Source organism: Lycium ferocissimum, chromosome 4 (genome assembly GCF_029784015.1).
Source record: "Lycium ferocissimum isolate CSIRO_LF1 chromosome 4, AGI_CSIRO_Lferr_CH_V1, whole genome shotgun sequence".
Taxonomy (NCBI): domain Eukaryota; kingdom Viridiplantae; phylum Streptophyta; class Magnoliopsida; order Solanales; family Solanaceae; genus Lycium; species Lycium ferocissimum.
In genome coordinates this window covers 43,786,141-43,808,125 of record NC_081345.1, presented here as the reverse complement: position 1 = coordinate 43,808,125, position 21,985 = coordinate 43,786,141, and the positions used below count along the sequence as shown (strand labels likewise).

The window sequence follows — 21,985 nt, the reverse complement described above, 5'->3', positions numbered from 1 at the left end:
CACATATATATATTACCTTTGAAGAGATAATATACCTGGGGTGCAGGTGAATCCATCATGCCTCCAACATAGATCTGCCACTGACCACAAGTTTTTTTTTTTTGTGAAATGCTAACGGTTCCTCTATCCTTAACCAGAAGTATCAAGTTAGAGTCCTATATTCCCGATTAATAGGACCAGTGGGTCCTAAACGGGATTGTTAATACAAAAAAGAAAACAATATGACGTGCAAGCATCAACGCATAGATTATATGACAAAGGAAAATTGAAATTACACATTATTTCATCATATAAGATTGAAATAATTACTATAAAATATTAATTTATGAATTAGATCAAAATAGTTATACAAGTTTCAAGCTCCAAACCTCCTTCAGAGATGAATTGCAGATCTTTCCTGGTCCAGACCATCCTTATTCAGATACAGGAAACTCGTAGTAGCATCGAAAAATGATGTTATCGGCACAGGAGTAAATCCCGGGTAACTCCTTTCAGACTTTGTGAGACATAAATCTTTGATGTACTTGAAAAGGACATGTTTCTGAACGAAAGGTTGAGCTGCATACTCTTCAACGGGCATCCACTGAGAATGCAGTAACACTATGTTAAAATTTTGTTATAGGACTCGAGCAGTGGCGTAGCTAAGTGTATTGACGAGGTTCAATTGAATCCCGTCATTGTAATGTCGTGTTTTGCAAATGGGATAAAAGTAAGGTCTTTGAATACATAAAATTTGTTGAATTGCCCCTTAATATGAAGGAAGATAGCAAGTGTCATTCTTTTTATGACCAAAAAAATAATCTAAAGCCAACTCTTTGGCCAATCGCAGCCTTTGAAACTCGGGGATGATGGACCCACCATCCACCTTTCTCTACTTAAATACTGGACTTAGTTCACTTGGTGCAAGGCTCGAACTTGTGACCTTAGTCACAAGTCCGTCAACCTTTGCTAATTGAGATAAACCCCTCGGGGCAGATCTCAAGTGTCATTTTTGCACTTTTCTGAGACCTCTTGTTAGAATTCTTAGCTCCGCCACTGGACTCGAGGATACTGTTAAGAATTGAACAGAGACATACCTGGGCTGCCTCAATTTCTAAATCTTGCTTTTGAATGTCAAATGATAAAGGGCGCATCATGCAAATAAAGAATAAGTCTGACTTGCCAAACAATGCCTTGTGCGTTTGCCTGTAGATAAGAAATGTTATTGCTGCCGAAATCCAGACATGGGCACATTTCTAGGCATGACAGACAAGAAAGCTCTAAACTACAATCCTCTAGTCATTCAAAATGCTAAGATGTACTTCCTTTTTGAATAACTTTTCCTCCTTGTCTTCAGCAAAACTATCCAAAAGACATATCGCGTGAAACTAATCTTTTCTCAAACATAGGTAAAATGTCTACTTCATTTCAAATTGAATGTTCTCCTTCACATTGTGATAATCAAATTTCAATATCTTTGATCATAAAGCTTTTGACATTTTAAAAACTTCTAAAATGGAAAAAGGTTGCATGTCATAATGCTTTCTAAGGTTCGGAATATACAAATTTATTCTCCATAAGTTAAGTTGAACTCATTCACAGAAAATGCTCAATTTTGGAAGATCTGATGTCTTTTCGTAATTTGTTTGCATTTTTCCTGGTTTTCCTTTTCTTTAGTATCACAGTAATTAGAGCCACAACATGGGGGTGCAAACAGCCTAAGCATATATTTATGCATAGAGAAAGAGCAGTTGTCATTTCGAATTAGAACCTTTCTTTTGCAAGCACCTATGTTGTAGAAACTAGGCCAAACTGATGTCTACCCTCTTCCACTTCCATAATCCACTCTCTGTAAACTAGAGGTGATCTCACTGAGTGATTACGGTGGAAAATTTTAGTTTTGCTTCATTTCCCAACAAGGGAATGTAAGGAGCAAAAGGAGACTACTGGATCACTATAGAGCAGAATATGCAATTTTCCCCCAACAAAAAATGGCACGAGTCTGCATCTTCTGATCACTTTCGAGCAGAAGATGCAGACTCGTAGCTTATCATGTACTTAAACCTCACAAAAATAAAAATGGCATGGGTTTCCTACCTGAATGCAAGAACTTCCAGAAATTCAGCATCAATCTGCAATAAATGGAATCCGACAAATATTAGAGAAGCAATAACAGTCATGTACAGCAGGAAAAAGACACGTATTGGTTTATTTTGATTATGTAGCTTTCAGTATTTAATAAACTTACTCCTGTCTCTTCTTTTACTTCCCTTATCGCGCCTTCAAATATATCCTCGCCCTGCAGAATAAAAGCTATCAACATACAGTTTAGAGGGCGTGTGACTAATTTTGCTGCTGACTTTAGCTCAACGGAGCATGTGCATACCTCCTCAACAACGCCAGTAGGGATCTTCCATACAGCAGTTCCCTTTAATCTGCCGCTATTTTCTTGGACTACAAGCAACTAAAAGCAAAACATTTCCCAAACTTAGACAAGAAAATTGTGAACCCTGTAAATTATCAGCACCAAGATGCTCAAGCATAGTGATCTGAGAGAACAAGAAATATTTCTAATGATAAAAAATATTCCTTCGTTTCAAACTTATTGTGCAATCGAACTATTTAGGCAAGGTGATCTCTGATAGATCAGTAAATCCACCAATAGGTAGCATTTTACAAGTGATAGAGCTCTTATTTTTAACACACTTAAAAGTGAAACTGCATCAGCAGGGCCAGTTGTTAGCTGAGAATCCACATTTTATTAAAGAATTGAAGTGTGCAAAACCTTTTTTCATAGGCATGAAATGAAAATAAGCTTCGCCTTCTATCATGACAGACAAAAGCTAGTTGATTGGTCGAAAGCAACCATTAATCATCTAGAAAGACATTTGAAGCACTGAGTGCATCCTATATATACCACTTTAAAGTTACAGAAGTGTAATCATGCGATCAGGGAACAAGAAACTGAGGAAAGTAAAATAATCACAGACAAAAATATTACCATATCTTTTACATGGATACAAAACCAGAACGGGAGCCAATAGTTTCATATAATGAAAGCAGCTCTGAGTTACCTCTCTTTTCTCATTTAAGATTATAGCGCCAATACCCACTCGGTGTGAGGCATTTGCAGGGATGGTATTCTCAGTTTCAGGAATCCAATACACAAGCATCAGGTAATCAGGTTCTGCATGGTGGTACCAAAACCCTTCCTGTAGTCAATTTCATACATTTGGGTCAATCTCATCGCAAAACTAGTGATATTTTCTTCTCAACCTAAAGTATGATATATGAGACAACTAAGAACTTGAGTTTGTTCAACAATGTTGTTTTTTAGTTTCTCGAAGTAAATGAAAACTTATGTACAGATTCAAGGGTGATTCTCTAATTTCAACTTCCAACAACATCGATCGTAAGTCGTAACAGCATGAAATATAACAATGCCCATTATTCAATGGCTTTGGTTTATTAGCAAGTCCGTTTGTGTGAAAAAATATTGCACATGGTACGGATTTTAAGCCTCTAGTATGAGTAGCAAGTCTCCAACACATTGAAGTGTACAAATGAGATCTCGTGGGCCAGAGGCAGAGCCAATATTTTCACTTAGGAGGTTTCAAAATACAAAGAAGTAAATGCATGAAAAAGCCAAGGGGATTTAACATCTACTATATATACATAAAAAATAATTTTGACCCTTGCATATACAGTGTAATTTTCCGACAAAGAGGTTTCATCTCCCTTAGCTCCGCCCCTGACATGAGCCTCCTTATGTCAACATAACCACTATCATATTAATTCAAGTTCCAAAAAAAGTATAGAGAAATTACCTTAACTGCAGTTTCAACCAAATTTACAAGTTCAATCGGCACTTTAATCCACACACCCTTCTTCCCCTGCAAAATATATAATGTCAAACCCTCAGAAAAGAATTGAGAGACAAAATTAGCCCACTACCATAAACACTCTATTACTGAGCTGTTTTGGCCAAGCAGCTCACTTTGACAATAGAATGATCATATAACACTGTAAGAGGTCAAAACATCACGCAAGTTGCAGATTATCGAACAAACGAAGACAGGAACCATAGTTTTTATGAAACTGCTACAGTCTTGTCAGCCAAACAGGAAAACTATAGTCAGTTAATACTGATAGTTGGCCTCCAACGGACCTTCTTTTTTTTTTTTTTTTTTTTTTTTTTAATAATAGCTCCTACGGACTCTTGCCTTCCCTCCATTTCCACAATAAGAAGAACTTTTAAAACTTGATTATGAATATGAACTACGACAAGTAAAATTAATCCTTAGAAAGACAAACAAATGATTTTTGTGTAAAATATCCGTTTTTTTCTCCTGTTTTTAGTTTTCCCTTTATCAGGTCGCTTTGACTCTGCAAGGTCATGTTTTCTTTGCCAACAAGTCACGAGAATTACCGGGACGTCAGAATCAGGGAAAGGATACAGAAAAAGAGCAAAGAATTGACAAGTCTAATGGGGGAAGAATGGCTTACACCGTTGACTGCCTTCGATACTAGAAAAAAACTCAAGCAACCTAACCTAACCAGAAGGCGCTAGACGGTCTATTAAGTTTGCATTGCCATTTCTGTCAACAGAAACTTCTCATACTAAATCAACCACAACCATAATGGTGAGAGAACTTCCTGGTTTAAAAGAAGATTCACTTATTCTCTCCATACTCTACTTTTCATCCTAACAATACGAAATGCCCGTAAGAAGGGGAAATATGTGGTATAACACACACAGCAATAAATAATGGATAAAGAAATTTTGGATAATTGTGGTGTCCAGTGGTTCTATTGTTCAGCCATAATTCAGTGGGAAGCTACAAACTGGAGGACAGACAACATCAAAATAATGCTCATCTTTACTCAAAAATAAGAAGAAAAAAGCATCATACCAGCAACTTCCACTTGGATAATGAAGCTTTAAGCATGTTTTGAAAGGTATTGGGGTCCATAGGCTCCTTTAAGTCCACTATAACTCCTCCATGATCATCATTTACCGCAGAAAGCAATTCATCCTTCTTGAAACCATTTTGAAACACGAATTTTTCCATATGATCATCATTTACTGCAGGAAGCAATTCATCCTTCTTGAAACCATTTTGAAACACGAGTTTCGCCATAGGATCTCAACTTAGCCCAAATTTGTGCAGTAGAAATTTCTACTTGCACACCTGAAAAACACAATCCCTGGATAACATAGACACATCAGGATTTACAGTTTATGAGTTCTGAACTTGGTAACTAATCCATAGCTCCTTTTAATTGTTGTATTCGCAATTAAATATTTATACAAATTTAATGAATTTCCTAATACAAATACACAAGGGCGGAGCTACAGTTTGTCTTACGGTCCCAGTAGCTTTGGTTCAAACTTTGTATTAGTGTTTAAAAATCCACAAAATATCTATAAGTAATTTATGGGTTTATCGAGAACCCAGTAAACTGACTTTTCTAGAATCCAGAACCCATAAACTCAAAATTTCAGCTCTGCCTCTGCAAATACAGGAGCAGCCCGGTTCACGAAGCTCCCGCTATGCCCGGGGTCCGGGGAAGGGCCGGACCATAAGGGTCTATTGTACGCAGCCTTACCTTGCATTTCTGCAAGAGGCTATTTTCACGGCTCGAACCCGTGACCTCCTGGTCACATAGCAGCAACTTTACCAGTTACGCCAACGCTCCCCCTTCAAATACAGGATATGAGCAAAAGCTATAGGGGTCGTCCGAACCCGTATCTAATATTATAGCTCCGCTCCCTGACACCTCTAATCTAACAAAATATGGCTATCACATCATCAACAATGTCTCACCTCAAAATTAGTTTGGATTGGCTAAAACTATGATTATACATATGGAAACTATTGTCGTTAAATAATTCTAAAAGCAGAATAAGGAATTCAGAAAGGACAAAAAAAAAAAAATGGAGAATCTCACGCGAATTAACTGTTTGATAAAATTGTTCACCAAATAACTTATGCAGTAAAAATCACTTTATCCATCACAGAAAATATATCTTCACATTAAACTAAACGACTAGTTTTCGAAAGTTAAAACTTCTTAATTTTGACGGTAAATTCAAACGTAGAAACTTTAAGTTTTTTAAAAAAAAAAAAATTTATATATTTAAAAACTGAGTAAAAAGTATCATAAATCACAACAATTAACAACTCAAATTACTTAAAAAAACATGAAAAAATTGAGGTCAAAGATAAACTCGTTTGACTTTTGAAATTCGAAATGTGCCACATAAATTAAGACGAAGGGAGTATTAATTTAAATAATTAACTCCAACTAATTTGAGATTAAGAGCCTATTTGGATGGGCTTATGATTTTTGACTTATAAGTTAAAAATTATTGAAAATTCTAGGCTCATGGCTTTTAGCTTATTTTTGCTATGTTAGACTTAAAAATAAGAGCTTAAAAGCTTTTTTTTATTTTATCTAAATACTATAAAAGTGCTTAAAAATACCTAAAATAAGTCAATCCAAACAGGCTCTGAGACGCAATTTAGAGCCCGTTTGGATTGCCTTATAAGTTGTTAAAAACAGCTTATAACTGTTTTAAGCTTTTTTGAGTGTTTCGCTCACCAGCTTATGAGTTATTTTGTGATTAAAATAAATCCAAAAAAATAATTGAGCCCGTTTGACTTAGCTCATATAAATCTAGCTTATAAGTTAAAACTTAGCTTATGTAAATTAGCTTATAAGCTGAAAACAACTTATAAGACAAAAAAAAATAAGTTGGGCTGCTTTTTTTAAGCCCATCCAAACAGGCTCTTAATTGAGTAAAGACAAAACGCTGAGATTTGTAAATTCAGCAGAGTAACCATTAATACTCACTAATAATAAGGTTGAGAAAGTATATAATTGCGTGGAGTTTCAGCTTTTTTGAATTGCTCAGGTGAAAATAGTGGAGTAAATTAGGCAGAGATATTTACTCAATGTGCCAAATTTGTAAGGTGATAATAATGTGAAGTTTTGGTGCTGCAAGGATGCATTGAATGAGAAGGCAATAAATAGGCGGGCCTGGAGTTAGCTGAGTGGTTGATACAGCAACTTTTTAGTTATGATTGTTCCCACTTATATAATCTTACCATTTACTCCCTCCGTTCACTTTTATTTATCTATTTTTTACTTTTCACGTTATTTAAGAAATAATAAATAAAGTGTGTATTTTATTATGATACTCATATTAATTGGTATATAATGGTATTGGTTTTGAAAAAATGATTTGGAATGAGTAATTAATATTAAGGGTAAAACAGAAAAAAAGAATTTGTCTTATCTTGATATGTGAAAAATGACAAGTAAAAATGAAAATCTATTTTAGGAATAGTGTACAAGTAAAAGTGAACGGAGGGAGTAAATTATTCTATTCTACTTTTAGAAATATATACTCGCTCTAGTTTAAAAAGAGTGTCCACTTAGCCTTCATTTTTTTATTTGAAAAGAGTTTTCACTTATCAAATCAAGAAATAATTAACCTTATTTTTTGCTCTTATTAAGTGTTAAGTGACCAAATCTCAATATCTATTTAACTAGGGGCGTCAAATTATTTATTTTTACCTAGGAGTTAGTATTTTCTTAAATGGCTAAGTAAATACTCTTTTTGAACCAGAGAGAGTTGTATTTGGAATTTAATACTCCCTCTGGTTAAATTTACTTGTCGTCTTTATTAAAAACAGATAGTCTAAAATAGTTATCATTTTAGAAAATTAAAATATAATTAATTAATAGTTTCAACCTTTACCCTTACTCAACAAACGTGGAGAGAGATTAATACGGTGGAAAAAAGAGTAGTATTAAATTGAGGTCAAAGAATAAATAAAAGTAACTTAGTCAAATTACTCTTTTAGTTAATATATATTTTAAGGGACGTGAAAAAAATAAACATGACAAACAAAACAAACTGAAGGGAGTATTTATTAAAATCTAGCACTTTCTCCTTCCTAATTACATGAGGCACCAAAGAAAAGGTTTTAAAAGAGAATGATTTTGAATTTTTGTTAAGGAAATGAACTTCTAGCTAATAACTCAACCTCAAAAGCAAGAAGGCACCCAAAGTTGCAAACAAACACATCTGCACCCACATGACTGAATATTTGAAACATGGACAAAATATAAAATGCTGTTTAAATTTGGGTAACTGACAATAATATTATTTTAAGCCAAATTTTGTAAGGTGATAATGTGAAGTTTTGCTGCTGCAAGCGATGCATTGAATGAGAAAGGAAATAAATGGAAGGACTGGATTGTTCCCACCTATATAATCTTACCATTTAAATTATTGTACTTCTAGAGTTACGTATATATTTGAAATTCACTCCTGTCCTTCAGTTTTATTTGTTTACTATATTAAAAATAAATAGATAATTTTTTTTTCTTATTTTATCATTAACATTAATTACTCATTCCAACTCATTTTTCAAGTCTATTGAAATTATATACCAATTAATATGTTCATTTATTAATTCTTAAGGAGCGTGCAAAATCAAATGCGAACAAGTAAAAATAAATAAGTAATAATATTCATTAATTTTTACTACGTCCGTCTCAATTAATATAACACACTTTTCTTTTCAATTTGTCCCTAAAAAAATATCCCCTTTTTTATAATTAGAGACAACTTAAATTTAAAGTTACTCTTTATCTAAATGAAATAATTTATAGACACACAAATATGAAAATTTGTTTTAGACCACAAATTTCAAAATCTTCATTTTTCTTTTTTTTAAAAAAAAAAAAACTTGTGCCTTGTCTAACAATCCACATAAATTAGGACATAGTACTTTCTCCTTCCAATTTATATGGGGAACAAAAAAAAAAAGATTTTGAATTTATAAAAGAAAATGTACTTTGAGCTTATAACTCAACCTCAAAAGCAAGAAAGTACTCTATTGATGCAGGAAATCAACACCTTTGCACTCCCAAAATTAAACATTTGAAATGTGGACGATATTAATTTGGGTAAACAAAGAATTGGAATGCTACTGATTCATATTATGTTAAGAAAATGGGCATTGGGCTTAATAACTCTTTCAAAAACTAGTGCATAAGTTGAGAATTATCATACATAAGTTGAGATTTATCTAAAACTATATACTATAAAAAAAAAAAAAAAAAAAAAAAAAAAAAGGAAATAACTCCATGCCCAATTGATGTCGGAAACCACAAATTTGTAATCTAACACAAGCTAGAGAAATTTGTCTAGCCATATACTACTCTTTCGGATAAAAAAGAGTGTCCACTTAGTCATTTGCACACCCTTAAGAAAATACTAACTTCTAGCAAAAGTAGGTAATTTGACTAAATTATCTCTAATTAAATAGGTATTGGGATTTGGTTACTTAACAGTTAATAAGGGCAAATTTGAAAAAATAAGGTTAAATTCTTTCTTGATTTGGTAAGTGGACACACTTTTTGAATCTAAAAATAAAGACTAAGTGTACACTCTCTTTGATTCGGAGGGAGTACAACAACAACAACAATAACAATAAATTAATATTGTACAAAAAAAATTCCGGTATAATAATTTTCAAAGTAGAATAAAGCTTTCAGAAAGGCAAAAAAAAAAAAAAAAAAAAAAGGCAGAAGCACGCGAACTAACTGTTTGATAAAATTATTCACCAAATTACTTATGTAAGAAAAATGACTTTATCCAACACAGAAAATTCATCTTCATAACAAACTAAACAACGAGTTTTCCAAAGGTAAAAGCGAGAAAAACAAAGTGTACATGTAAAAAAAAATGAAGCAAAGACAATCAAATTATACTTCAAAGCGCAATTTATTGGAAAGGTATAGGAGTAATGTTATAAAAGTATACATTTATTTATCACTTCTTAAAGGGCGGATGAAGGGAAAACTAAACAAGTAATATGGGACGAAGGAAGTAATTTAACTGAGGGAGTACTAATTTACAGAGTTCAGTACAACTAATTTGAGATTAATAGTCTGTTTGGCCAAGCTTCTAAAATCAATTTATTTTAAAAAGTGTTTTAAAAAAATTATTTTTCAAAAAAGTACTTTTGACTAAAAGCAACTTGTGTTTGGCTAATTATTTTAAAAAATACTTTTGAACAAAGAATTAGTATTTAGCCAAACTTTTAAAAAAATATTTTAAAATGTATTTTTTTCAAAAGTACTTTTCAAAAAGTGTTTTTACGCAAAGCTATTTTTTTAGCTTCAAAAGAACTGTTTCTGCTACTCTCAAAAACACTTATTTTCTCCTAAAAACTTAGTCAAATATCTCACTTTTTTAAAATAAGCTTTTTTACTGAAAAAATAAGTACTTTCAAGGAAAAGAAAAAAAAAAACTTAGTCAAACAGGTTATAAGGCACAGTTTAGTTCAGAAAATAAAAAACAGAATATTGTAAATTCAGTAGAGTAACCATTAATACTCACTGATAAGGTTGAGAAAGTATATAATTGCCTTGAAAATGGAGCTTCAGCTTTTTTGAATTGCTTAGGTGAAAATACTGAATTATTTGTCAATGCACCAAATTTCTAAGGTGATAATAATGTGAAGTTTTGGTTCTGCAAGCGATACATTGAATGAGAAAGAAATAAATAGGCAGGGCTGGGGTTAGCTGAGTGGTCGATACAGAAACTTTTTTAGTTTTGGTTCTTCCCACCTATATGATCTTATCATTTAAATTATGTATATATATTTTAAAAAATTAATATATATTTAATCGTATATATTTAATCGTTCAAATTTATACCAGCCTATCTCTTTCTTTATTGTATTAAATTTTATTTATTACACATACTTAATTTAATACTTATATTTTCATCACTGCTACGCTATTAATAATCGATTTAATACAGTATTATCCCTTAATCATCATTAAAAATTTTATTAACATTTATGTTAAGATAATAATGTACTCGCCGTCTTAAAATTTTGAGTTCGCTTCTGATTATAATGACGTAGGCTCGTAGCAAGGTTGAATGGGCAGAATTGTGCCGACGAAAAAGACGACTCTGTGTTGTATGCGTAATGAGGGACCTCCCAGTGACACGTTCCCAAAGAATAATACAACCAGTTGGTTGCGTCATTTTGGGTCACCATTACAAAAGCCGCCTCGTCGGTGGTCTTTTTTTTTTTTTTTTCTAATTTGGAGTCTGATCAATTTCGGAATCGCGCCGCATAGGGTCCATTCGGGAGGCGCACTCCTTAATATGAATTTTTTCATATACAGAATTTGAATCTGAGACCATTAAAGAAGGAACAGTCACATTCACTGCACCACATTCTTTGGTGGCGGCTTTTGTGGTGGGGAAGCTATAGTAATTTCACCAATATTACAAAGCTCTAACTTATTTGCGGGGGTGATGAGATGGATAAAATTATTCTTTTAAGTGGATCGATGTAGATTTAAATTAGTCAAATTATAAATTTGAAATACAGGGTATTTATATTAAGTAGGTGTTTGGATTAGAGGCGATTTCAAAGATTTTAAATTTAATAGGTTCAACTTTAAGATTTGCAGCATTGAATTTATTTTAATGTTAATACTATGGTTTTAAACATATGCATCTATATTTTGTAGCGCATGTTATAAATTCAGATAAATCCGTAGCCGAAAGGCTTGCTACATCCGCCCTTCGTTTGAATATGAATTTGTTGATATTTTCTGGAAGAGAGCATTTGGACTTAAGGCGAAAAAATTATACTTAAAAGTTGAAGTTGTTTTGGACATGAAAATACAATAGAAGTTCTGTGAGAGTAAATTTGAAGTATATTTAGAACTTTGTTTTGCAAATTTTGAATTTCATATTTCAAGTTTGAAGTTGAATAGTAGACATTAGGCCTGTGCATAAATCGGTTCAACCCGAATTACCGGTACCGATTCGTAGCGATTCAGATACAATTTGGATAGAACAATTTGAAATTGGTTTATGAATTAAATTATAAAATATTATGATTTTTCGGTTCGGATACGATTGGGCATATTTACAAACTCAACAGACCGACAAATCGAATTTGTGTATATACTATATGACTAATATACTTAATTGCCCATGTCTAAATCCCAATACATCTCCTTCGATATTTCCTAATTTCTAGACTTAAACTTGCATTTCTCAGCCTAACTCTCTCACTCCCCTTCAATAGACAATCTACCTCAATCTCAAGAGTCCAGAGATTCCAATTGTTTACAGTGACTTTCATGTGTTGTTGACTGTTGACTGCAGGGGTTGTATGCTTGCACAAGTTGTCAACTCTTGTTTTGCTACTTATATGCTATTATGCTTGCAAGTTTATGATTTTTTCTTGGCTATTGTCTTGGTTATAAGGCTGCAAATTTCGGATTTCATTACTTTTGGTTATGTTTCCTCTAAAACTGAAATAAATATAGTTGCTTGTTTAATTTTTGAAATCGAACAAATCGATTCGTGTAATCGAACCTAAATAATGAAAAAACGAATTGAATTGGACCTGAATGGATCAAGTTTGGATGAGAACTTTAGATAATCGAAATTTGAAATTTCAAACCGATGACGGTGGAAATCAAATCGAACTAAGCAGATTCATGCACAGGCCTAGTAGACATGGATAATAAACAAACGCTTATCTAAAATAATATTAAAATAATCTCCAAATATTATTTCAAATTTGTGACACCAAACACAATGGATATTTTAAACCAAATCTACATTCAATTTTACCTACTTTACATGGAATCTAAATGGGAGTCATAATTATTGTTGATTGACAAATAAGGTAACGGCCTTAAGCCATCACACATTGACATTGACAACTTGGCACTAGTGAGCATTAAGCTCCAAGCAAGTCGCGGGGTTCCCACTCAACTGATTAGTTGTACGGTATTCCCAAAGTGGATATTGGAAGGACTCTATTATATTCGTATTTGCTATAAAAATTTATTAATACTTTTTAAAAGAGAAGACTTATTTAAAAGAAAATTATTTTTTTCTCTTTGAGATAAAACAATAAAGAATATTTAAGCATTAATTGATACTTTTAATTTTAATTCGATTAATTTAAATGTGTAAAATACTTATTATTTTTTATCAAATTTTGATTTGGATAATTCTAGTTCAAATTATTAAATTAATTTTACATGTTTAAAACGAAACAAAGTAGAAATTGATTTTCTATTTAAACGAAGAAATGTTATTTTTTAATTTTTGGTAAATATTCTCGGTTTAGTTTATTTTACTTGTCATGTTGTCTTTTGCATGGTTTTTTTAAGGAAACGTGAATTAGAATTATAATTATAATTTGACTAATTTACCTTATTCATTATTTGATCTCCATTTGATATTAATCTCTTTTCACATTTATTAGAGTAAGAATAAAAATGAAAAAGTAATTAAATTCTATCTTATTTTAAAATATAAATATTTTAAGTATATTTATTTTAGTAATCATAACAAATAAATGACATGGGAATAGTAAATACGAATTAAATATCTAGATTAGATCTGGCTAATATAAGAAAAGAAAGGAAATTGTATGTATTTGCCTACTAAACCTTTTGAAGAAAAACAATAATATGGGGTTTATGTTTTTTTCTTTATGCAATAATTTCATTCGCTCTCACTAATGGGTTAATCGTATGCAATGAATCCACTATTATTATTGATGGGGATACTTTGGGAATTACATGAATATTGTTTGATTTTTTAATACATGGGGTGCACGTTTTTTTTTTTTTTTTTTTTTTTTTTGACATTGCTCGTTTTTTTTTTTTTTTAACATTACTTATTTTTTTTAATATGGGGTTGCTTTTTTTTTCATTTGGAAGGAGTGGGATCCACCTTTTTTTATGAGTTTGGAGAGGGTGGGGTCCACTTTTTTTTTTTTTTTTTTTTTTAACTACATAGAAGCATTTTTTTTTTAAGAGTGGTTCCATTTACGAAGCATGGTAAACCGATGCTTCTATAATAGAAAAATAGAAATATAATAAAGTATTTCTATCTACTTTTTAAAAGAATTGATAATATAGAGTATAAAATGTCATTTTTTTTTTTGCCCTTAAATAAAAAAGTGGGTGGGACCACAAAGGATTTTTTTGCCCTTAAATAAAAAAAGTGGACCAAAGAATGACGGACGATCTTGCTTATAAACCCGCTTCTTCTATATAGTAGTAAAGTAATATAATATTGTTCAAAATACGATTAATATAACATTGTAGTTTGTGCTCCGTATCCAAAACTTTATTATATTAGTGTTTGCTACGAATACAAAGTTGGTAAAAATTTAGTAATAGACTTATTTAAAAGGAAACTATTTTCCTCTCTTTGAGATAAAATAATAGCAATATTTAAACATCAGTTGATACTTTGAATTTTAATTCGATTAATTTAAAGGTGTAAAATATTCTATTGTTAATGTATGTAGATTGGGCCTAAACAATACCTATTATTTTTTATCAAATTTTGATTTGGATAATTCTAATTCAAATTATTATATTAATTTTACATGTTTAAAATGAAACAAAGTAGAAATTTGATTTTCTATTTAAATGAAGAACTACTATTTTTTAATTTTTGGTAAATATTTTTGGTTTAACTCATTTTACTTGTCATGTTTTCTTTTGCATGATTTTTTAAGGAAACGTCAATTAGAATTAGAATTTCACTAATTTACCTTATTAATTATTTGATCTCCATTTAATATTATTTTTTCTTTTATGACATTAATCTCTTTTCACATTTATTAGAGTAAGGAAAAAATGAAAAAGTAATTAAATTCTATCTTGTTTTAATATATAAGTATTTTAAGTATGTTGCTGTACAATAATTTAATTTGCTCCCACTAATGGATTGATACGCATGTGGCAATGAATCCATCATTATTGATTTAATGAGATACTTTGGAAATTACATAAATATTGTTTGATTTTTTAATATGGGATGCACTTTTTTTTTTTTGACATTGTTTGTTTTTTTTAATATGGGATTCATTTTTTTTTATATTGCTTGATTTTGTTAATATGGGGTCCACTTTTTTTTTCCGTGAGTTTGGAGATGGTGGGTTCTACTTTTTTTTCTTTTTTTTTATGGGATTCATTTTTTTTATATTGCTTGATTTTGCTAATATGGGGTCCACTTTTTTTTCGTGAGTTTGGAGATGGTGGGTTCCACTTTTTTTTTTTCTTTAATATTGGTTGGTGTTTAGTTGGGGCCCACACTTTTTTTTTTAAATATTGGTTGTTGTTTTGTTGGGGCTCACACCTTTTTTTTTTTTTTTTTTTTTTTTTTTTTTTTAGTGGAAAACGGACGACGAAGCATGTGTGCAAACTCATGCTTCTATATAGTTTCAATATATATATATATATATATATATATATATATTTTCATTATCATTTATGTGGGAGATTTATTGACCTGATTAATTAGTAGGCGTTGGGATATAGATTTGATTGAAATTTTAATAAATTAAATGTTGAAGTATAAGAATGATAAAAGTTTACATGCCTTTTGCATCATATCTTAGGGATTCCTCGATCTGAGTTGAAGAAGCAATTTCACTGAATTGTTATAAGACTGACTGCTATCTTTTTCTGTCCATGAAGATTCTACCTGAGCACCTTCCATTTCTAATAGATCATGAACTGGATTAGAATCATTCTCATAGAGTCCATAAGAAGCGTTTCAATTTTTTTCATCTGATCCGGATAAAGGCCAAAGATCCTGAGTACCGATCCAGCTAAATAAACATTAGATGTACGATATGTGTTTACACATAGACTTTAAGGCTAATCATGGTTATCTAGTATGCATTTTCATTCACCTCCTTATGTCACTCAATTATAGTAAATTTATATGGTTTGGTGTAAACACCTGCGCGCGCAGGTATTTGTTGTTGAAAAATGATATTTGAAAATTGTTTATTATATTTAGAAATGCAATTCACTAGAAATATAAAATTGGAGTTTTATGCATTGGAGAAAAAATTCACCAAAAAAGTTAGTAATTTTTTTTACTAAAAATTTCTCAATTCCCCCCCCCCCCCCCCCCCCCCCCCCCCCGAAAAATATTAATTAAGGATAAACAAACCAGTCCATTTCATCAGTTTCCTAGTCAAAGTTGCTATTAGGCAAATAAGTCTGTCAACGATACTTGTTTAAATTCAAAGTCAAGGACAGATGTTGTTTGAATTCAAAGTATGACACTAGACTGATATAGTGGACTGTAAAAGATGGTTCGAATAAGATGATGTTTATTTTGTTGTTGTTGTTGTTTTTTTTTTTTTTTTTTTTAAAAAAATAAAAAAAAATCCTCTTTCATCTTTGTACAGTGCCGTTCTATTTTTAAATTTGTGCCGGAAAGTCTCATTTAAATTTTTTCATTTTACCAAAAGCAAATTCATTTTCAAAATTTGAACTCGAGAATGTTGGAAATAATAATTCAAAATTGTAGGAAACCAAAATTGATTAGGATTTAGTATTTTAATTCATGTCTAATTAGAATTTATAGTCAAATTAATGTAGTAATAGATTCTCCTATTTTGAGTTAAAGTAGATTTTATACTATTATAAATAAGGATGCTGCTAGCTATTTCAGAACAAGAGAGAACAAGAGATATTGTAGAGATTCATATAGTCTATCAATAAAATATTTTCCTTCAAATTGGTATCAGATCTTCTACGATCCTAGTAGAAAATCAAAGTGCTTCCGTTTAGCATGGCATGACTCATATATGCGCCCGTCCGGCCATGATGATGATGTTGGCAACGTTAGCTTTTTGATATGCATGAAAAACAATCATCAAAGAGAAGGACTAAGAAACTATTACAAGTTTAAAGAGGTGCAAGAAAATATGACAAGAGAATAAACCTTCTTCTCTGTATAGGATAAGTTAAAAACAATTGGGTGTTGATGAGAAAGTGCATCAACAAGTTGAAATGTTGGAGAGAAAGTGCTCCAACGATTGTGAAGGTTGTAGAGAAAGTGCTTCAACAATTGAAGGTTGGTGAGAAAGTGCATCAACAAAATTGAAATTTTGGAGAGAATGTGTTTCAACGATTGTGAAAGTTGAAGAGAAAATGCTTCAACAATTGAAGGTTGATGAGAAAGTGCATCAACAAAATTTGAATGTTGGAGATAAAGTCTATTTAACTATTTTTATTAGAAATGCTTCAAGAGAAAGTATATCAACAAAATTGGAATCGGAGAGAAAGTGTTAAAGTGAAACACGATGAGAAGAAAAAAATTCAACGATCGTGAAGGTTAAGAAATGATTTTAATTGAAGGTTTATGAGAAAGCAGATCAACAATTGAATGTTGGAGAAAGTGCTCCAACGATTATGAAGAGTTGAAGAGAACAATCTTGATTTTGAAGGTTGGTGAGAAGTGCATCAACAAATTGGAATGTTGGAGAAAAAAGTGTTCCAACTATTGAAGCCTAAGAAAAAGTGTTCAAGTCATGGAATGTTGGAGAGAAAGTGCTCCAACGGTTGTGAAGAAGGAGAGAAAGTGCTATTGTAACGGTTAAAAAAAAGTGCTTCAACGGAAGATGGTGAGTGACGGTTGAAGAGAAAGTGCTTCAACGATTGATGGGTTGGAAACAAGTGCCTCGGCAATTTAAAGATTGTGACAAGTGGATCAAGAATTAGATATACAATTTTAAATTACAGGAGAATGTTGGAAATAATAATTCAAAATTGTAGGAAATCAAAATTGGTTAGAATTTGGTATTTTAATTCATGTCTAATTAGGATTTATAGTCAAATTAATATAGGAATAAGTTTTTCTGTTTTGAGTTAAAATAAGTTTTATACTATTATAAATAAGGATATAAATTATTTCGTAACAAGAGAGATCGATAAACGAAAGATATTGTAGATATTCATATAATCTATCAATAAAATATTTTCCTTCAGAGACTTATGATTAAGAATGACGAGATACTTATTATATCCGCCACTATTTTTTGTGATAAGGAGATGCTCTTCACAACTTCAATCATGTAGTACTATATTTTATCTGAGACAAATTAAAAAATTTAATTTTATGAATTCTGATTTTTGTCAACGCAATAACTCACATGATTTTCTAGATTTCGACCATGTTACTTGTGCCTGTCTAAATACTACTTTTTAACACACATATATAACGTACTTCACAGGTTCTTTGTCACTTCAGAGTGGGACAACTAGGCGTTAGATTTCCCATAGGTCATCCCATGCGTCACACTAAAACATTCTTAGGACCCGTTTGGCCATGAGAATTATTTACTTTTTTTTTGGAAATATTTTTTTACTTTATGATATTTAGTGAGCGTTTGGCCATAAAATTTATTCATTTTTTTCGAATTTTTTTTTCACTTTTTACTTTTGGCGTTTGGCCATAAAAAATATTCACTTTTTTCCGGAATACAACTCCGGAATACCAAAAACGAAAAAAACTTATTTTTCAAAATTTTTTAACTTTTTTCACTTTTTTACACTACATTTCACTAAAAACTACAATTTCAAAAATTATGGCCAAACACAACTCCAACTCCAACTCCAACTTCAAAAATTCAAAAAAAAGTGTTTTTTTTTTTTTTTTGTATTTATGGCCAAACATGGCCTTAGCCATAAAAATTCCAAATACAATTTTTTGAAAAACAGCAAAAATCTTGTTTTTCACTTTTTCCATTTTTTGTTTTGGACCTTTACTTTATTTTTTTATTTTCAATTTTTTATCCCAACAATTTTTATGTTGCTCAATTTTTACCCTAAAAGTTCATACATTTTTTTTTTAATTGGTCAAAGGCAACTTATGTTGCTTAGTTTCTCTCCACTCCAATAACATTGAACATCATGTGCTAAAAAGCTTCTAAAAGAAAAAAAGCAGGTGGGAATTTTGCAACAAAACCATATTTAGAAATGATATATTTTTTTGTGTACACCAGTAAGCCTCCCAGTTGAAACCTTTTGATGGAAAGAAACCATCAGTTTTGAGCACTCCATAACCTGATTTCAAGTATAATTGCTATATTTCTCGCACTGATTATGTTTATTAGTTGCTTTGGATAGTTTTGCTAGTTTTTAGAAATTGAGGGGTATAAATCATATTTCATGTTTTTTTGAAAAAGTACATCTCAACGACCAAATATTATTTGTAAAAACTATGGCCAAACACAACTCCAACTTCATAAATTCCAAAAAAAGTGATTTTTTTTTTTTTTTTGGGTTTCTATGGCCAAACCCCTACTTAATTTAGTTCTGTTCACACACATTAGTTCAGTATCAATCTGCAATAATATTAAAATAATATTTAAATAAATTATATCATTTTCCGTCGTTATACAGTATTACAAATTGTCAATTTGAAGGATAAACCTATCAGAATAGTAGGGTACGGGGTAGAAGCTATTATGAAAAGGTACGGTAAGGATAAAATAGGATTATTAGATAATAAGCAAAGCAAAATGAGAAGGGGGAAAAAAAAAAAAGCGACGACGCGATCACATTAAATCGATATGATAAATTTAACGATACGATACAATAAAATTTAAATAACAATCAAAACAAATATTATATTTAAACTAACGATACAATCCAATCCAATAGGTAACAATCATCCAAACAAGCCGTAAAGGAATCACTATGCGACTAACAATGAGCAGAGATTACTACACCATGAAAAACTAATACAGAACATCACGTAGGAATTACTAATTTTCAGAATGCTTAATGTATTATTCATGTCTATATGCAAGTATAAATTAATATACAAATTTTCATATATACAACTTAATACATGTAATGATGTAATTACCAATAATCAAACTGTGATTTTTTATTTTTTATTCCCCCCATTTTTGAGGATCAATAATGTTTCCACACTTCCCTTCCTGCGTGACTTGAAACCTGGACCTACCGGTCGTGGGTGAAGGTGCTTTACCAACTAAACACCCTCACTTGTCAGTTGTCACCAAACTATGAATTAGTTTTGCCGATATTAATTTTTTTTATATGACATACCAAATATTAATTATCCATCTGATCAGTTTTAGACCTTAGTTATGAGATTTGACTTAGTCTTAGGCGCCAATAAGTCACGTAGTGTTAACTGTTAAACCTTCATAAACTGACCACAAAACCCACTAATTCCCACTTCTCCCATTCACTAATTAACTGCCATCATCCATCTAATTGATTTCACTATATATTTACACATAAAACACTCGAGCAGAAACCTATTAGCAATTTGGAGTAATTAATTTCATCCTTTTAAGTACCCATTAAGCTCAATTATTCTCTCTAGCTATGGCTTCTTTTGAGGTTTTTTCGAGAAGTACTCTCTATCGATTTAATACATTTGTTGTTACGTTCATGTTTGTTGCAACCATCTTCGTGTCATCTTTTCAATTTCGAGTTGGAGGTGAAATTGGTTGGACTAAACCAATTGGTAACGAGTCTGAGACTTATAATGAATGGGCTGCAAGAAATAGGTTTCATATTGGAGATACCCTTTGTAAGATTTATTTATTTATCTTTAATTTGTTTCATAATTATCATGCATTAATATTCTTGTTTTTTGGCCGTTTATAAAATTTGTTTACAAGGATTAGTTTGAAGCTACAATATTCCATGGATTCATCACTTTCATTAACATGACTGTGTTAGATGAATGTACTAAAACTGTAAAATTGTCCATGCATATTTAGTTGCGTACAAAAAATTTTGCACAAGATTATTACTACAATATTAAGACTTCCCTTTCTTTCAAATTAATATATATATTCTTTATCATTTCAAAATGATTTTGGAGTAGTGTGGTGTAAATAATTTTTTGAGATATATATATTATTTACGCTTATAAAATGAGATTCTTTTTTGTGATGGATGATACCCCATAGTAAAATTAAAGGTGTTTCTCCTTCACTGTGCATATCCTGCATATTAGATACGTACTAATAAACAAATACATGTAAATTGTAATTAGTGTTTGAGACACCCTTTATTAAATATCCTCGTGGCAAAAAGTTTATTTATACTCCATATGCATATAATTAATGATATTTCTCTAAAATTAAATAAATTTGCAAATATACAGTCTAAGACTGCTTAAAGTTACAACTACTACAAAGTAAATATTAATTTGGTCGTACAATATCTTGCCTACGTTATAGCATATAATGTAGGTTTCAAACTATACCCAAAAAAATCGTAAAAATTTCATTTGTGGTTTTATATTTTTTTTTTCCTTTCTATTTTTGCAGATTTTAGGTACAAAAGTGACTCAGTACTAGAAGTAACACCAGCTGATTACCTCAACTGCAACACATCAAGCCCAATTTCCAAATATGAAACCGGAGACACAGTTTTCAAATTTAGCCATCCTGGCTTCTTCTATTTCATTAGTGGCCACAAAAGTAATTGCAAATCTGGCCAGAGACTCATTATTCGTGTAATGCACCCTTCTGAAATTTCTTCACCAGTAGCTGCACCGGATATTTCACCGGCACCGGCCGTTGGTGGTGGTGATGATGGCGGAGATGGGTGGGCTTCTGACTTCTTGGGCCCACCGTCGATTAATTCTACAATGGCACTTTCTGTTTTTTCGTATTTTGTTACTGCTCTTGGGGGTGTTATGGTCTTTCTCTATTTACTCATGTAGAAGTATTTATACTTTTTCATGTTTTAGATATATGTTCATGTTTTTTATAGTTTGCTTTAGTTGTAATTTCTCTATTTAATTGGAATTTTATTGACATTATTGTAGTATAGTTTGAATCGGTTATATATTATGTTGTGAATTAAACTTCTGTGCAATATTAGTATATAATTTTAATTTACCATCAAATTTAGGTAATATTGAATGAGTTGAAGTATGTAACATTGGCTTAAGAATTGTACACCATCAGATCAGTATTGTCTATTGTAATGTAGTTGTTTATTTTAAAAAATTTAAATCCTATATTTTAAGAAAGTTTATATGTAGATATCTTTTGGGTAATCTGATAGTATAAGCAAATACTTAACTTGAATTATGTAACCTAAAAAGTAAATTAAA

General features: G+C 31.2%; 2 protein-coding genes and 1 long non-coding RNA gene across 4 annotated transcripts; 2 read left to right on the top strand and 1 right to left on the bottom strand.

Annotated features, from left to right (window-relative positions):
- Window positions 1-222: 222 nt before the first annotated feature.
- Window positions 223-10,544, bottom strand: LOC132053166 (nudix hydrolase 2-like). 2 transcript variants are annotated; one of them, XM_059445057.1, is made up of 9 exons: window positions 10,403-10,544; window positions 4,893-5,187; window positions 3,807-3,872; window positions 3,054-3,191; window positions 2,366-2,443; window positions 2,228-2,278; window positions 2,077-2,111; window positions 1,077-1,185; window positions 223-583 (listed from the first exon to the last, which is right to left on the bottom strand). In XM_059445057.1, the coding sequence occupies exons 2-9, from the start codon at window positions 5,118-5,120 to the stop codon at window positions 374-376; spliced, it is 915 nt and encodes a 304-aa protein (XP_059301040.1). In that variant the 5' UTR covers window positions 5,121-5,187; window positions 10,403-10,544; the 3' UTR covers window positions 223-373. The 2 variants fall into 2 exon arrangements, with proteins under 2 accessions (XP_059301040.1, XP_059301039.1); XM_059445056.1 differs by lacking the exon at window positions 10,403-10,544 and adding an exon at window positions 6,838-6,987.
- LOC132053167 (uncharacterized) lies at window positions 6,964-8,721 on the top strand. Its single transcript, XR_009414080.1, has 2 exons — window positions 6,964-7,060; window positions 8,243-8,721. It is a non-coding gene; the product is annotated as an uncharacterized LOC132053167 (long non-coding RNA).
- Window positions 10,545-20,104: 9,560 nt separating the features above from the next.
- Window positions 20,105-21,722, top strand: LOC132054756 (early nodulin-like protein 6). Its single transcript, XM_059446722.1, has 2 exons — window positions 20,105-20,443; window positions 21,192-21,722. Exons 1-2 carry the CDS (start codon window positions 20,236-20,238, stop codon window positions 21,587-21,589), a joined length of 606 nt encoding a protein of 201 aa, XP_059302705.1. The 5' UTR covers window positions 20,105-20,235; the 3' UTR covers window positions 21,590-21,722.
- The last annotated feature ends 263 nt before the right edge of the window (window positions 21,723-21,985 follow it).